The following is a 16369-nucleotide window of genomic DNA, read 5'->3' on the forward strand; positions in this document are numbered from 1 at the left end:
GAAAGTCTGACATGATTTCCCTTACACCTGTGTGTATCGGCCATAAGATGCTAGCCGAGGAACGTATTGCTATCCCCCGGCTAGCATCTTACGGCCGATTTGCACAATGTGTAATGGAAATCATGTCAGCCTTACTGGCAAACGGCGACTCGTTTATAAGGTGCTGGTTGCGTTCCTGGTCATGTGCTGTTTCCTCAAGCATTAAACCCCCCCCCCCGACATGCAACCGGTGTCTCACCAATGAGCAGAATCAGATGTGATGGATGATGGGAACTGTAACGGCCCAAAATATTTGGAGGGCGCCGAGCGGCTTGTCATTGTTTTGGAAATTCGGAACGTTTGTTTCTGAGAACGACTCTTAGAAACTCAATGTATTATCTTCTGAGTTCTGGTGGTGCTTTTTTTTTTGTTTGACTTTGTTTTATTAGCTGTGGGGGATTCGTCAAGCTTTTAAAAGGGAGAGTAGCTTTTTCTTCTTTTCTTCTTTTTTTCTTTTTTTTACAAAGCTTATGCATTCATGTCAGCAATGATCAACTGTAAAAGAAACAATGTGTAGCCGGGACACATTGTTTCCCAGTTTAAATAACTTTTTGTAAAATAAACACGCAAACCAGTAAACTTGGGGGAATTTGTTTGCTTGCTGTGGCTTGGGATCCGGAGGAGAAAACAGACAGCTGGTTTTTAGGAATATGGACAGAGAAGAGGGAAGAATCCTACACCATAAATAAACAAGGATGTTGCTAGCCTGGGATTTGATGACCCAAATCCATTCAAGCTAGAACGATTCTCTACGCAAGAGCAAACTGCAAATACTCCTTGAATCTGGCACCCTTCAGAAGCTTTGGACTACAGCTCCCATGCTAGCTGGAAATGATGGGCCTCGTAGTACCAGATACCTAAAGGGCACCATGTTGTGAAGGGAAGCATTGAGCTAGAAATGTCCTCACCTGGAAGTGCACTTCTATAACCCTCTAGCTGGCACCCTGAGATTCAATCCCAAAGATAGTAACTTTTCCAAGTTGCAGGCCATCGGCAGTGGCTGATCGCTGCTGGAAGCAGGAAACTGGGGTAGATGAATTTATGATATCGGTGAAGATTCTCAGTCATCCCGGTGAGGTTAGCTGGACATTAATTTGCCGTGACTCAACGTCCAGATGAATTTCTGACCTAGCAATTTTTTACTTTGTGCCTCCTTCTGACATTCATAGCAATGCCTCCGTGCTTCCAGACCCCCCCCCCCCAAAAAAAACACATTTGGCCGCCTGATGCAAAAAAATAAAATAGGGGCCCTTCCTTATTCCAACCCAACTGGGCTAGCCACTGAGTGATCTCTGAGTATTGGGGGAACAACTTCCACCATGCATGAAGGTGCCAGTGCCCTTATTAGGAGCAAAAGACAGTTTTAACTCTCTCTCCCCACACCCTGGTGCCAACGTCCGGCACCTGCTGCATAAGGGGACTTGCTCCAGGCTACCTCATGGCAGAGCCGGCTCCGAGTCTTACAACGAACTCATGAAAGAATCGCCTTAGGAGCCCAGAGGGTGGTTCTTGTCCCGGCTGAGGGGCAAACATCGAAAGCAGAAAAGCTCAGATTAACAATCTATAAATCTCGTTCTCTCTTCCTCATTCACCCGCCTTGTCATCCCGACAGCATCCCTTCGGTAAAGCTCTCCGATATGGGAAGCTACCAGTGCGTGACCTGGATGAACGGATCGGAAATTTTCTCCGAGGAGGCCTACTTGCAATTAGAAGGTAAACGTGGTGTGTGTGTATGTATGAATGTGTGTGTGATCTTCACATTAAAAAGGTAAAGGTTCCCCTTCACATTTTCAGTCCAGTTGTGTCCGACTTTAGGGGGCGGTGCTCATCCCATTTTCAAGCTGTAGAGCCAGCGCTTGTCTGAAGACAGTTTCCGTTGCCACGTGGCCAGCGTGACTAGGGAACGCCGTTTTACCTTCCCACCGAGGTGGTACCTATTTATCTACTCGCATTTGCATGCTTTCGAACTGCTTGGTTGACAAGGAGCTGGGACAAAGTGACAGGAGCTCCCTCCGTTGCGTGGATTCGATCTTACGACTGCTGGTCTTCTGACCCTGCAGCACAGGCTTCTGCGGTTTAGCCCACAGCACCACCACGTCCCTTTCATCTTCACACTACTGTTTATTTATTTATTGCACTTATATGCCGCCCATCTAGACATTGTCAGGTGGGGTGCCCTGTAGTCCTCTAGCAAAGAAGGTTGAAGGCTAAGGAAAGGATTTAGATTGGAGTAAATAGCTGCACACTTTCCTTTTTAAAAAACATCTCTTTTTTATAAGATTTATTTCTAAACACAAAGATAAAACATTTGGAAAAAAACCATACAGGTTCAAAGAATCACTTAAAGAAAGAAATCTGTTTAGTTTTTTCCCCCCCTAGTGCTGCCTGTTCCACTCCGGATCTCCTCGTTGTCATTTCTTGCCATGTCATTTCGGGTTCCTGGATTGGTAACATCCCTTTACCGGAGATTCTGTCGTGACCAAAGCTTGTGACTTAAGGGGCTGTGCGATGCCACAAGGATACACCTTCTTGTAACAAGTGCAAAAGGACTGGTATTTGTCAGGGTAGAGAACGGATTGATTTAAAGGCGATCAACAGTAGCATGAATTAAACCAGTTAATGAAAAAAGACAAGGGTGCTTCTGAGCATGCTCGAAGTGGCACAGATTCCAAAATTCAGGACTGCAGGAGGAGTATTCACTGCATTCCACTGCCTGAAATGTCAGGTCCCAAAACTTACACCCGAAGAATGGAGTTAAGTCCAAGGGCCAGCATCTAAGACCTAATTAACAATCTTAGTCACTTACTATTCACATGTTTTCTGTAGACCAGTTTAAGCCTTAGAGAGCATGAAGTCAGGTTGGGCTTGAACTGTGGGGATTATGTGGGGCCGCAGGTAAATCCTGCCCCGTGTTTATTTATTTCATTTATTTAAAATATTTTTATCCCACCTTTCTTCTTAGGAAGGCAGATCAGCTGAAATCAGAGAGTCCTGGTTTAAAATTCTGAAAATATTTGAAACTAGGATCTCCCACCGGTGTGTCAGTTTAGGAAAGAAAATCCCCAGGAGCAGGAAAAGGATAGTTTTTGGAGAAATTGACAGGTCAACATCCACAAATGCAGTCGAATATCGGTTGTATCTAAAGCAGCCCCAAAGCTTCTGTGAAACTTCCCACATCTGCTACATTTCAGTGATAGGGAGCGTTGTTTTATTGGTACCTCTCCAGCACAAATCTGTCTCTAATCCCAGTGTAAACATTCCACGAGAGGAAAACATGCATCTAAGCAGCTCTGTTTTCTCTCTCTTAAAAACCTCTCCTATTTATCTGCTCAAATGTTAAGCGAAGGGGGAATTGAACTTTGTGCATGCTCAGTAAACCTCCTTTTTTCTGGTTGCAAATATTCTGCGGCTTAAATTAAATCGAGAAATGGAGACCCTCGAGGTGCCTCTGATCTTTGATGCTGCCTCCCCTCAACTCCCAACGAGAGCGAGTGGAGTTTGTTTGCTCATTCTGTCGCTTCCACCCCGGTTCGCCCAGGTCTGCCCCTTTTCGCCGAGGAGCCGGAGGATCTTGACCTCCCTGCTGGTTCTCCTTTCAACCTGACCTGCAGGGCGCAGGGCCCGCCGGAACCGGTCTTGGTGATCTGGCTGCAGGACAGCGCCCCCCTCAACTCCTTGGCTGACCCACTGGCCCGGACCCCGTCCGTGTTGACTGTGAAAGGTGAGCTGTGCTAAATGATGTTCGTCTTCTCTGCTAAGAAAAATTGTGGGACTGGGCATGATCCAGAAGGCTGCCCAGCTGCAACGGACGAGGCGGGTGCTAAAGCTTGTGTCTTGAAAGTGCAATTAAGAGACCTGTTGGGTGGAAACTCTCATAAGGAGCAGCTGGGTTTGCAAATCTGCTCCTTCACCACATGCCCTGTATTAAGTGTTTTCTTGGTGGTTTAGTTTCTTGGTTTTGGTTCCAAAGGATCGCATTTGGTCCTTTCTGGGCTCTCTCCCTTCTCCGTTTCTTCCTGGTTTTCCCGGACACGAGAAGACCACCGTTTACTGTGTGTCTCTTCCTTCTGAGACGGTGGATCCCGTTTGCGGCTTTCCCTCTGATAGCTTTAAAGGGGGAAACTGTTCTGCCTCCATCTTAAAAGCTCAGCTCTGAGGTTTGGGGACGCCTCGCTGCCTGTTCGGTGCGTCCCAGCGACACAGACTGGATGGATCGTGATGCCGTCTGCACGCACTCAGAGGCCCCTTCTCCGTTTTCGACAAGTGCCGGGGGCCAGCCTCTGGTGGTGCGGCAAAGAGCTCTGGGACGGAGTCCAGCAGACAACCACGCTGTGTTTAAGCTTTGTTTCTGATACTTGTGTTTCTTTGCCCGTATCTCGGTGGCTGAGCCAAAAAACCCCCCGACTCTTTATGTCTCTCCCTGTTCCACTCGCTTGCAAAGAGGGAATTTTGACTGAGGATTGGGGAGAGAAGCCGGGAGAATGGTGGATGCCCGGGACCCCTGTTCTTGCTCTCCATTGAGTCTCGCTTCATGGGCAAAAAAGCCCCCACCCCACACCCGTTTCCCTCAGCCTCTCATGGCCCTTGTTCATTGTCTCCTGACCCTCTTCTCTCAAAGCCCGGCTTGTCCCCAACCCACAGCCCCCTTTGTTCCCATTTCAATGGAGGTGGCTGGTTCCTGATGCCTGGGGTGGGGTGGGGGGCTTGCGCCGAGCGTGGGAACAGACCCGCGCACGGCGAAGGTTGCCAAATACCAATTGGGCAGTGAGTGTGTATGTGTGTGCGCGTCCGTATGTTTCTGTGCATCCGTCTAAGCCCCCCCTCCCCATTGTTCATGATTGTGATGCCAAATACTTTCAAGTGCCCCAAATTTTTCATGGTCATCAAGCCTCCAATCCTGACAACCATCCCTGTAATGTAGGCCAAGTAGATTGGCGGCATGGAGATAATTTGGGGGAAAGGGGAACAAGGAGAGAAAATTCTTCTTCTTACTAACACAGCAACAACGGGATGTGCAATAGGTTGCCAAAGTGGAATGGTGGGAGGATCAAGGATACTTTACCTTGCCTTAGAACAGCAGAGCTGGATGAGACCCTCGAGATCATCAAGTCCAGCCCCTGCCAAGGAGGCACCGTGAGGATTCGAACTCCCAGCTTCTGGCTCTCGCAGCCAGAGACTGAAACCGTTGAGCTACCCAGCAGTTCTTTAAATAATAACCTTAAAACTGCAGAGGTAGAAACCACCTTGTGGATCATCGAGTCCAACCCTTATCGAGGAGGCCCAGTGGGGAATTGAAACCCCCCCCCCACAAGCTTTCGGAGGACCCACTTTTGAACCAGGCCATACTGGCCATCATAGCTAGGGAATTCTGGGAGTTGTGGTCCAAAAAAGTAACCTTTTCCCCCCAAGATCTGGTGCAAACTCCCATGAGCCCAAATGCCAAATAAGCTCTTAAATCTCTTTTCGAATACTTGAAAGGTATTCATCCAAAGGAAGGGCAGGATCCGTTCTCAGTCCTCCCAAGAGTGCAGGATACGCAACCATGCACTCAAACTAGAAGCCAGATTGAGGCTGAAGATCAGGAAAAACTTCTTAACTGTTAGAGCGGTACAACAATGGAGCCCATGGCCTCCAGGAGGTGGTGAGCAGGGCTGGAGGTAATCAACCCTCGGTCAGATCTACTTTGACCTGGACTCCTGCCTTGGAGGGTTGGACTCGATGGCCATATAGACCCTTTCCAACTCTGTTATTCTGTGATTCTAAGTTGGCAGCCTCACTCCCTCCAGGGCTGGGACTATAAACGGACTTAGGGTGAGCAAGAAGACCGTTGATGCCCGCCAGCCACGTCCAGCGACTTCAGCCAAGATTTTCCCTCCTCTTCCTCTTTCCCCCTCCAGCTCCCTGTTGGCTTTGCACCCTGATTCCACCTGGCTCGGTTGGCATTTCCCTTCTCTGTGGCTTGGATGAGCAGCTCCAGGGACTCTTGTTCCCGGTGGCTTGGCACCAGCCTGGCCTCTGGTCCTTTTTAGTTGGGAAGCCATGGCATGGTGTGCCAAGCCCAGCCACTGTGGGATCCAGTTCTGCCCAGAGGCTTTGGGGTGGTTTCCCCCCCACCCCCTGCTGGCTTGTGCTTCTTGCTGATTCGGCAGTTGCGTGGGTCTGCAGACACACCAACCTAGGCGTCTGGGTAAGAGGAAGTGGTTCTGGAGGGGCTTTCGTGACCAGAGAACATTCTTCATTCCTCCTTTGGCCAGGAAGAGACCTCTTAAAAACACACAACCATTGTCTTGGAAATTGCCCCTTTAAGTAGCTCAGCACATAAGGGGTCCATGGATGGTCCAAGACACAATTCCTGCTTGCCTAAGATTGCTTTGTTTCCCAGTTTCCACATAAAGGGTGGCGTAAAGGCACAGAACAGGGCTCCTGTAGGTGTGGAAGATTAATATCTTAAATATTCATTAATAATTCGTTATCAGTTATTTATTTCCCCCTGTTCAAGGGGCTTCCAAAGTCAAATGAATGGACATTTCGGAATTCCCCACCTCCCTCTTACGCCACCCCAAACCGTACATGCACCAGGTCTGGAAATCCTTTGCTACCTACCCTGCACCGTATATTTTATTTATTTATTTAAAATATTTGTACCCTGCCTTTCTCCTTAAAAAGGACCCGAGCCGGCTCACATCGTATTGGAAGCTGAAAACAACAAGTATACAACGGTAGTTTACACCACTATTTAAAGCTGAGAACAATGAGTATTTTTTAAAAAAGTTTGCCCCATTAAAAGATTATATGAAAGCTAAGAATAATAAGTATACAAATATTAAAAAGGAATAAATACCGTAAATACCGCTTGGAGAAAGGGTAAACACAAGTACTAAAAACCCAATCAAAGCAATAAGGCACAATAATCAATTTAAAAAACCCGTCAGGCAGTCCCTGAGGGAAAACTTGCCTGAAGAGACAGGTCTTTGCCTGCTGGCGGAAGGACAGCCAAGATGGGGCCAGGCTGGCCTCCAGTGGGAGGGAGTTCCAGAGTCTCTGGGAGCAGCCACAGAGAACGGTCTTCTCTCTAGTTCAAAGCATGATTCCAGTATCTCTTGGGCTTCCTCTCTGTTTGCAGGATTCTTCCCCCTCCCCCGTGTGCTTGGGTAAAATCCTTTACTCTTGGGTAAAGAGTAAATGCCTTTACTCTGTGGACGGTTTCAGCCATGCGAGTTTTGGCTGTCTTGAGTACACTTTGCTATAGAGTGGGAAAGGAGCAACGGTGTCATCTCACAAAAATAAAAAACCAGAAATATCTTTATTTTAGCGGGAGCTGGGTTTGTTTCGGCTCTTGTTCCCAGCGCAGGAATTGAACGAAGGGACACCCAAGTTCCCAGGACTGATGCAGTCGGGCTAGCCTTTAGAAGCCCTGCCTAGTCTAGAGTCTTTTAACAGGAATAGCTTGACCGGCAGAAATTAAACCTATTTCCCATCACACTCACTGCCTTTGTGGGAGGGAAAGCCTGCTTGGTTGGCTACACCGGCTTGCTGATCCCCGTGCATGATTGCCAAGCCTTTGTGAGGCCATCAGCAATGCTAATTTACAGGCTCCGGAGCCTGGCCCTCCTCTTCCTCCTTGAATCTGATCCTCCGTGCATTGGCACATTTTGAATAGATGGGCATCTATTGATTGGGAAACCAGCAGAATGAATCCTTGTTAGCTCTGGAGCCCCTTGCTTTGGTTTGCTTTCTCACCCCCCGCAAGGTTAAAAGGGGGTTGAAAGAGGCAGGACGGCTCAGCTTGAGTGGCTACAAGTGGTGCCTCGCTAGACGACGATAATCAGTTCCACTGAAATCGCTGTCTAGCGAAATCATTGTCTAGCGAAAAGCAAATCGTCGTCTAGCGAAAATCGGTTTGCGAAGCAGGGACCAAACATTGTCCAGCAAAATTCCCCCAAAGGAATCACGGTTTTGCGAATCGCTATAGCGATCGCAAAAAAGTCAATGTCTAGCGAAAAAAATGATTCCCCCCCCGCTACTTTATATGCTGTCATTGTGTTGCTGTTATGTGCCATCAAGTCCTCTCTGACTTACGGCGACCCCATGAATGAGCCCACTCCAAAATGCCCTGTCCTCAAAAATCTGTGCTCAGCTCTTGCAAATGCAAGCCTGTGGATTCTTTTAGGGAGTTGATCCATCTCATACAGAGTCTTCCTCTTTTCCTGCTGCCTCCTGCCTTCCCAGGATGTGCCCAAAGCAGAACATAGTTCAAATTTGCTCTAGGTCCCCAGTTCTTCTTCTTCTTCTTTTGGCCGCCCACACACTTCGTATGCAACAGCAGGAATGATTTGAATAATTTGTCTCCCTGGCATAGAAGTGATCACTTGATGGGCCTCTCGGGAAATAAGCAGCTCCTGTGGTTTTTAACCCCTTGCAGAGGATGCTATTGGGTTGATCTTTCAACCAGTCTCGTCCTGGACAGCTCCTCAAATAGATAACAGAGGATTATTCTCTGTCAACCCTTTAGAGGGAGGACCCTCTCCCCTAAAAAAAAATCCCCCACAGGTCCGACCCACGCCCATGGCAAATGCAGGCTCCTTTCTTTCCTCCCGCTTTCACCTGTCGCCCAACAGGTTCTGCAGGATTTTGAAGTGGAAAGAATGGGAGAGGGCGAGGTTGGGAAACCTCTGGGAGCCCAAGAACCTGTTTAGCCGGAGAGAACAATGGGGCAAATGTTTTCAAGTTCCCCCATGGGAAGCTGTGCTTTATGTACTGCTTCTCAAAAGACTTCCAATTCTCTTTTTTTAAAAAAAAACAGCCAGGACTTTCATTCACATCGTGGCTGCTGTGTGCATGCGCACAAACACACACACACACAAGCGCATGGACGCATGCATGCACTTCCTTTCCAGCTCTCCCCTTCTCCCCGCTGCCTGGGAGGGCGAATTCAAACTTAAGCTTCCCAAACGCCTTTGAACGTGTGTGTGTGTGTGTGTGTGTGTGTGTGTGTGTGTGTGTGTGTGTGTGTGTGTGTGTGTGTGTGTGTGTGTGTGTGTGTGTGTGTGTGTGTGTGTGTGTGTGTGTGTGTGTGTGTGTGTGTGTGTGTGTGTGTGTGTGTGTGTTGCGTTGCTTCTGTGTCCAGGTTTTGCCTCACCCTGCGTGCCTGGCATTCCGTTCCTAACTGTCTTTCGGTTGATTTAGCCCGGGCATGGCTCTTTGATGAGTCAAAGAAAGGGAACGCTGGGCAGGAGGTGACACACGGCTGAGTCAGGAGTGAGGATCCGGCCCCTGCCTCACAGCCAGGAGAGCATTTTGGCAAAGGGGTGGGGTGGGGGGCACACACGAACAATCCAGGTTCACAACCGAGCAGGCAGTATAGGATACTCGAGGTTTTCTGTCTGTCCTCTTGCAACTTAACTGCTTCTTTGCTCCTCGGTTTTATTCTTAGGTTCTGGCTTTCCCTCCACGCCTGCCCCCTTTAATCACTAGGTCACACTACCCCTGCAAAGATGGGGAGACTGACCAGAGTGTTCAGGAGAAGGTCTTCTGCCGCCCTCCACCCAATGCCAAACATATTTCTCGGTTTCTTCTAGAAGGTGGAGAAAGAACCTTAAGAGTTGTTGCTTTTGTAGTCCTTCGCTTTCACTCTTAGGCTATACTGTCTGTCAACAGTGGCAGGCGAGGGGCTATGCGCCTCTCCTCCCACCTCCTGCATTGAAAGAGCACTGTGTGGTCAGACACTCTGATGGTGGTGGAACCGGTGTTAAGCCACTATTTTTTATTTGGGATGGTGACAGAGAGCGGGAAGCATGGATGGGGGTCAGACCTTCCCCTTTCCATATTCTTCCATGGGCTGTGGAACCCTCCCTTCAAACAAAAATTCCAGAAATTCCTGCTTTTGACCATCATCTTCCTCCAAAAGGTTGGCGTCACAGCCTGGAGGTTCTGCCTTCCGTCCTCCACACACCCCTTTGATTTTAGAGACCAAATGCATCTTTAGTTTTGAGTATTGAGTGTTGACAGCAACTCTCATGAATTGCCAGCTTATGCTCCTTAAAACAACCCCATCATGCATATGTCAGTGTTGTTCTTGATCAGAGCTTAGCTGGTTACATTTTGGGGGGAAAAAACTTGATTTTTACTTCTTGGTACCCTGGTTGCTGCGATTACATTAAGTCGTTTGTTGTGCCATTAACACATTACCTTTGCTATCAACAGGTCAGCAAATTACACTTCAGTAACTCCCTGGTTCCGTCTAGTGGCCAGTTTTGATATTGCACCCAGGAAACATGAAGAGAAAAACACAAAACCAAGTAATATTTTCACTGCCACTTAGAACTGATAACAGCAAGGCATTTTTTTAAAAAATCCATTTGATCGTGCCTTTAAAATGCATCAAAACTTCCTTTCAAATAAATATTTGAAGACAACTAGGTGATAATTATGTGCATTTATACAGCTCAAAAGGAAGGTTGGCCACATAATTTACAGCTCAAAAGGAAGGTTGGCCACATAATTACTCAACAGTAACTAGTTATAGGTAACTAATTTACTTGTAAGGAATTTCGTCTAAGCTGTGTGTCAGGTTGAGACTAGGTGGGAGGTGAAAAGGATAAGGCAGAAACTCTTTGGTTTGCAAATATTATTTTCCTACAAGACATAGATAAGAAAAACCTTCCCCTTTGTGGTTTCTGCACAGAATCCTGTCTTCATTACAGTGAGACTCTTGCCTTCACTGAACCCGGGGTGAGGGGGCAGGACCTCTCACGTGGCACCGTGGTCTTGTGGCTTGCCCTAACTAGAGGGAAGTTCATGCACATAAGAGGAGGAGAGATGCGAAGGAGTGAGGAATGTGCAGACCAAGGAAACGAGATGGCGTCGGAAGAGATAGACAGGGCAGAGGTTATCTGTGTGCTCTGGAAGTGAGCACATCTTGGTTAAACAGAAATGGATCTCAGACAGTCCGGGAATAAGAATGGTGTGATAACAGCCGGATCTGGGTCAATCATCCTCCAGAGCTGAGTCTTGAAGACTGGCTTTGTTTGAAAGCCGTTACCAAAGGAGAGTGCTCCTCTGTTTGCTGTGAAAAGTTTGCTGACCATGTCAGATCCACTGCCACTAAGAGCACAAGATCAGGCTTATTTCTGATCAGTTGGCCGCTCTTCTCAATGAAAATTGACCCCTTGGTTCAGCAGAAAAGTTCACCTGGGATTTTTCTTAATGCAACCTGGCAACGCTTTGGGTTTACAAAGGGCCTTTGATGACCAGTTGCTGCTCTGAGCCGGCTGGACCCTACTTGGACCCCGGAGGTAATTAGTTGCAAGTAACATAGTTACTTGTCGCTCATTACTTTGAGTAATGAGCAGCTACAAAGTTCATCATTAAGTATAAGAAAAGACTCTTAAGTTACTTAGGTGTGATGAGTAGCATCTAGTTAAAGTGTTACTCTAAAAAAGCATTTAAAACATTTTTAGAGGTGCTTTGGCTGGAGTTTTTCAGGAAAATATTTAGTTTTGTCAGTTGCATTTCCAATTACAATTTCCAAAGTGCAGTATCGGAACCAGCCACTAGAGGGAACAAGGATATATTTCCTTGTATCCCTTTGGCTTGTTGGCAAGAATGAAGAATGTACCCATCAAGAACGTAGAACAGAACTAACTAATGTGCATGGCTGATGCAACATTACAGCTAATGCTAACCTTGATGATGAGAAAGGATGACCCCTTCAAGTTCCTCTTAAAAAGTAAAGGTCGGAACTATGGTCATACCGACCCAGCCTGGATAAGTTGGAAGGTCTTTCAGTTGGAAATACAGAACAACCTTCTGAGTGCATGTGGCCATTCTAGGAAAGGTTGCTAAGAGAGATGATACAAGCATTTCTGCATACACACCATCCATGTATGAGCATCAGGCATGATGCGAAAGCATCTCAACCGCAGGAAGGAGAGTCAACTGGAAGCATTCCAGCACCATCCTGCAGAAAACATAAGTGCCTCATCTGTTTTCCTGCTACTATCAGTGTCTCATTGTTGGCATTAATGACAGGCAAATGGCTTTCTTGATACCTTGAGAATCTTCCTCGGAGAGAGAGAGCGCCAGAAAAGAAGGGTGGGTGCCTGAAAGGGAGGAAGTCTACCCGGTTATCAAGTTTGTGCAGGAACCACTGCTCAAAATTGGTCTGTCTTGTACAGGATCCGCAGAGCTCAGGGTGACGGTGAATCTAAAAAAACTGGTTTTCTGCCCCAGGACGGGCAGTGTGGATTATGTGACATCCGATGGGTAAGGAAAGAACTGGTAAAGAAGCTCATGGTTAAGCATCTGTGTGGGTTTCCGGGTGAACGCTGCTCCTCTTTGGGCAGAAATGGCTTGTCCCCTAACGATGCTTGGTCTGATCAGGTCAGCATGGAGCATCTTAGGGAAGTATCTGCGGGAAATCTTCCAGGCTGTGTATGGCGCACCTTCAGATCCACCCCAGTTGATTTTATAGGGAGGGGGTTTACACGCACAACCCTTTTTTTCTTCTGCTCTCATCCCTGAAGCACAGAGCAAGTCCTCAGATGTTTTTGCTGGTTGACAAGATCCACGGTCGCTACGAAAAGCAGCATGATAAAACTATTTATAAACACCCTCAGCACAAACCTGCAGTATCTTAGAGTGTTGTAGTATAGATTTACATTTAAATTTTCTTTTTAAAGGTATGAGCCTGCTTGGGTGTCAAGTTCATCGGGAGAGGCCTTTTTCTCAGTTCCCACCACCGATGTGACTGATGGGGACACAGGAGAGGGCCTTCTCTGTGGCTGCTCCCAGAGACTTTGGAACTCCCTCCCACTGGAGGCCAGGCTGGGCCCATCTTGGCTGCCCTTCCGCCAGCAGGCAAAGACCTGTCTCTTCAGGCAAGCATTTCCTCCGGGACTGCCTTTAAATGGATTATTGTGCCTTAATGCTTTGAATGAGGTTTTGCTTTTGCTTACTGTTTTGCAGTGTGGTATCTGTTAGATGCACCCACGCCCCATCGAATCTGCAGCCTGATCACGTCTAGTTTTGATTCTACTCCATCTGGGGGACCATTTCTGCCTGGGAGGGATGCCAGAGTCTAAATCCCTGCCCTCCGGAGTCATCCTTATTCTAGTCTAATGAAGATGGGACGGTTGATTAGAGAGATCTTTGATCTTTGACCCTCTTACGTTCTTTGGATGATGGCAGGCAGGCTTGCTGGCCTCCAATTTCAGGTTAGCATCCTATCTTCCATTTCAGAGCTGGGGGCCTCTGAAGTTAGTCACCCAGCTTCAGTGCATTGAAATGGGTGCCTCCCGGGTCTCGCTGGCTGTTTCTTTCTCTCCCTGCCATCTGTTTATGGAAGCAGCGATAGCCCACGTGCTGACTCAGCCCTTGCAGGAATGATGTGGTCAGAAAGCAGCAGCCGCCACTCTGAGAAGGCAGGATGTTAACTCGCCCGCTCTTCCCTGACCATCTCTCTCCCTGGGTGCCTGTGGCACGATGCCCTTTCAATTTGCCTCCGTTCAGAGATGCGACGGGCATCGGATTGCCTGCCCCCAACGTTTTTTGCCACGACCATCTGTTTGTGCAGGTGGCCGGATTCAAGGGCCCGCCGGCTGACTCAGCTCTTGGTTAGAACGGTGCGGTCAGAAAATAGCGGCCATTGTGATTGTCGATATTGTTTATCCTGGGCTTTTCTCCAACGAACAGTAAATTGTGTTTAGAGTGCAATTATCTGCCATTGTTGCGGGCAATCAGGACACTTTTCTCAACCCAGCAAATTTGTTGGCGGAGGGGGTGTTAACGGTCACATGGATGTTGTCACACAAGGTGGGGAAGGACCTATTGGCTAGCGCTCGTGTCGCATGGTAACCCCTTCCGGCCTCGCATCGTGCCTGTACCATTTTGTGTAAGCAAGCAAACGTATTTTGAATGTTTACAGCTTTAAAACTTGGCTAGATGTATTTTCTGGCTCTTTGACTCTCCTGGGAAGGAAATAATTGAAAGAGAGTGTAATAAGTTAATGAATGAAGAGCTTTTGGCTGAGTTGAAAAAATAGCAGCAGTGCTTCCACAGTTTAACTGAGTTTTGGAGGGGGGAAATATGTATTTAAACAGAACACTCCCTCTCTTTTGGAACCTAATGCACAGTTGGCTTGTTGGGTTACAGAGAAGAAGGGATGGTTTGTGTATACAAAGTGTCGATGAGTTGGTTTTATTTGCTCTTGTCGATGGAAGACAGGTGGTGGAAAGGATGGGCAAGGTCTTCGGAGGAAATAGGGGATTTGTGGGTGGAACTTGAATAAAGCAAGAGAGGAGACGCCAAAAGAAGGATGCTGAAATCTGGGAACCATCTGGGGCAACAAAGGAACTTGAATGGATTTGTGTTTTATTTTTGTAGAACAGCAACTTTTTCAGTGAGCAAAGTTTGTGGGCACGGACTCCCTGGGGAAACTGGGTTTGCTGATTAGACTTCTGCTTTAACAGCAGAAGTGAAAGTTCACCAAGAGCCTTGCCCCAAAGCCGTTTCCTCTGAAACGAAGTGGCTTCTGCCGCCTCTAATGGATCCCTTCCATGAAAACGTTGTGTCATTATTTGCTGGGAATTATTGATGCTCCCAGTGCCAGTACTCTGCTCATTCTGCAAAGTTCCAAGAGATAAACCAATTCCAAGTAAAACACTTGGGGTACCGAGTTGGATAGCTCAGTGGTTTAAGGCAGAAGCTGGGAGTTCAATTCCCCCCTGTGGCTTCTTGACCAGGGGCTGGACTTGATGACCCCATAGGGTCCCTTCCAGTTCTGCAGTTCTAAGAAATAGCATGAGCCAGTCCTTGGCACACAACCAAAAAAGGCACTTAGAAAGAGATGGGGAATCTCTTTTTTTTTCCTCCTGCCATATTCCAACTCATGGGGAATCTTTCCCAGGAACTGAGATGGAAGCAAAAGTTTCTGCCAGGAAAAAAATTACAGTAGTTACCATGCCAAGATTTGGGGTGTCGTAGTCTAAATAAGTAACTTTTCCAATTTGTGCCAGGCTACTGTGTCTGCTGTTAACTCTGTTCTCATTTCCTTTTTTTTCTCTCTAATCAGGGTAAATAAAACCCAGCAGTCTTCTCTCCAGAGACGTTTTGAAGCATGGAAAATGGGCCAAGAATTGGAACCAGACATAAGCAAACCCAAACCACAGACGGGTGGGCGGGAGGGACAGGACATACCAGCTGGGACAAAGAGGGCTGGCCCCCAGATGTTGTCCTTCCGGACAGGAGGGAAGGGAGGGATCCTGGTTCCACTCAAGGAAAGGAACTAGTCTGCTTCCTCAGCCCCCCGAATTTATTGAAATACAATGGCCGTGGGGAAAGGCCAGAGGCCGGCCAGCATTGCCAGTTGGCGTGGAAAGGCATAAACCCAGAGACATTTGGCGGAGCTTCGAAGTAACTGATCACAGGCCATATTGTGGCTGTTAAGTGCCATCAAGTTCACATCCGACGTACGACAATCCTAGCAGGGTGCATTAAGATATTTAAGGGACAGTTTGACCAGTGCTGCCTCCGAACGAGTTTCTGTGGCTGAGCAGGGATTCGAACGCAGGACTCCAGAATCCTCGCCTGTCACTCTGTCCACTTGTTCTTCTACAAGTCATGTAATTAACTGCCGTTTGCTACTTTTTTTTGGGGGGGGGGGTCAGGCGAATCCACCCCGAAAGCAATGCGACAAGTAGTTACAAGATTATTTCAGATGTCATTCCGAGAATCCCTGACCAGCGGAGATTAAAAAAAAAAAACCAGCATAAGGGTCAAATATTTGCCATTTTTGTCCCAGACAAACATACTTTCTGCAAAGAACTGCTGGAAAACTCAGGGGTTTTGAGGTGTCCGGCTGGAGAGCCAGAGGCTAAGAGTTCGATTCCCCCACTGGGCCATCTTGACAGGGGCCTGGGTTCGAGGATCCGTAGGCACCCTTCCAGCTGTGCAGTTCTCAGATGGTGGTGATGACTGAGGCAATGTATGTGAAGTGCGGCCACTTGAAAGTGCTTATAGACGCTTGTTCTCGCTTGAAACGGAGAGCGACGGTGAGGAGGGCTTATGAATCTTAGGAACCGAGGTTGCTGGAGGTGACGCCCCGGTTCATCCCGGAAGCCAGCAAACTTTGGTCTCCTGAATCAGCCGGCAACGAAGCCTCCCAGTGCAAAGAATTGCCGCATTTATACCGGTCCTCCTGACAGAATCCGAAGGATCTACGTTGCCTTCGTGATGAAAGGCTCCCGATAATTGCCTCTTTCCCCACCCACGAGTCGAGTTTGTCAACCTCCCCTTTTAAAGCCAGCTTCTAAGCTAGTGGAGACTGCAGAAA

General features: G+C 47.7%; 1 protein-coding gene across 2 annotated transcripts in view; it reads left to right on the forward strand.

Annotated features, from left to right (window-relative positions):
• AXL (AXL receptor tyrosine kinase) overlaps window positions 1–16369 on the forward strand; it is a 56044-nt gene that overhangs the window by 13151 nt on the left and 26524 nt on the right. For both annotated transcript variants that reach the window (XM_020810870.3, XM_020810869.3), the window contains exons 3-4: window positions 1652–1752; window positions 3578–3760. In XM_020810870.3, coding sequence (XP_020666529.3) covers window positions 1652–1752; window positions 3578–3760 — 284 coding nt within the window. The remainder of the gene's footprint in view (window positions 1–1651; window positions 1753–3577; window positions 3761–16369) is intronic.

This window comes from Pogona vitticeps, chromosome 9 (assembly GCF_051106095.1).
Source record: "Pogona vitticeps strain Pit_001003342236 chromosome 9, PviZW2.1, whole genome shotgun sequence".
Taxonomy (NCBI): domain Eukaryota; kingdom Metazoa; phylum Chordata; class Lepidosauria; order Squamata; family Agamidae; genus Pogona; species Pogona vitticeps.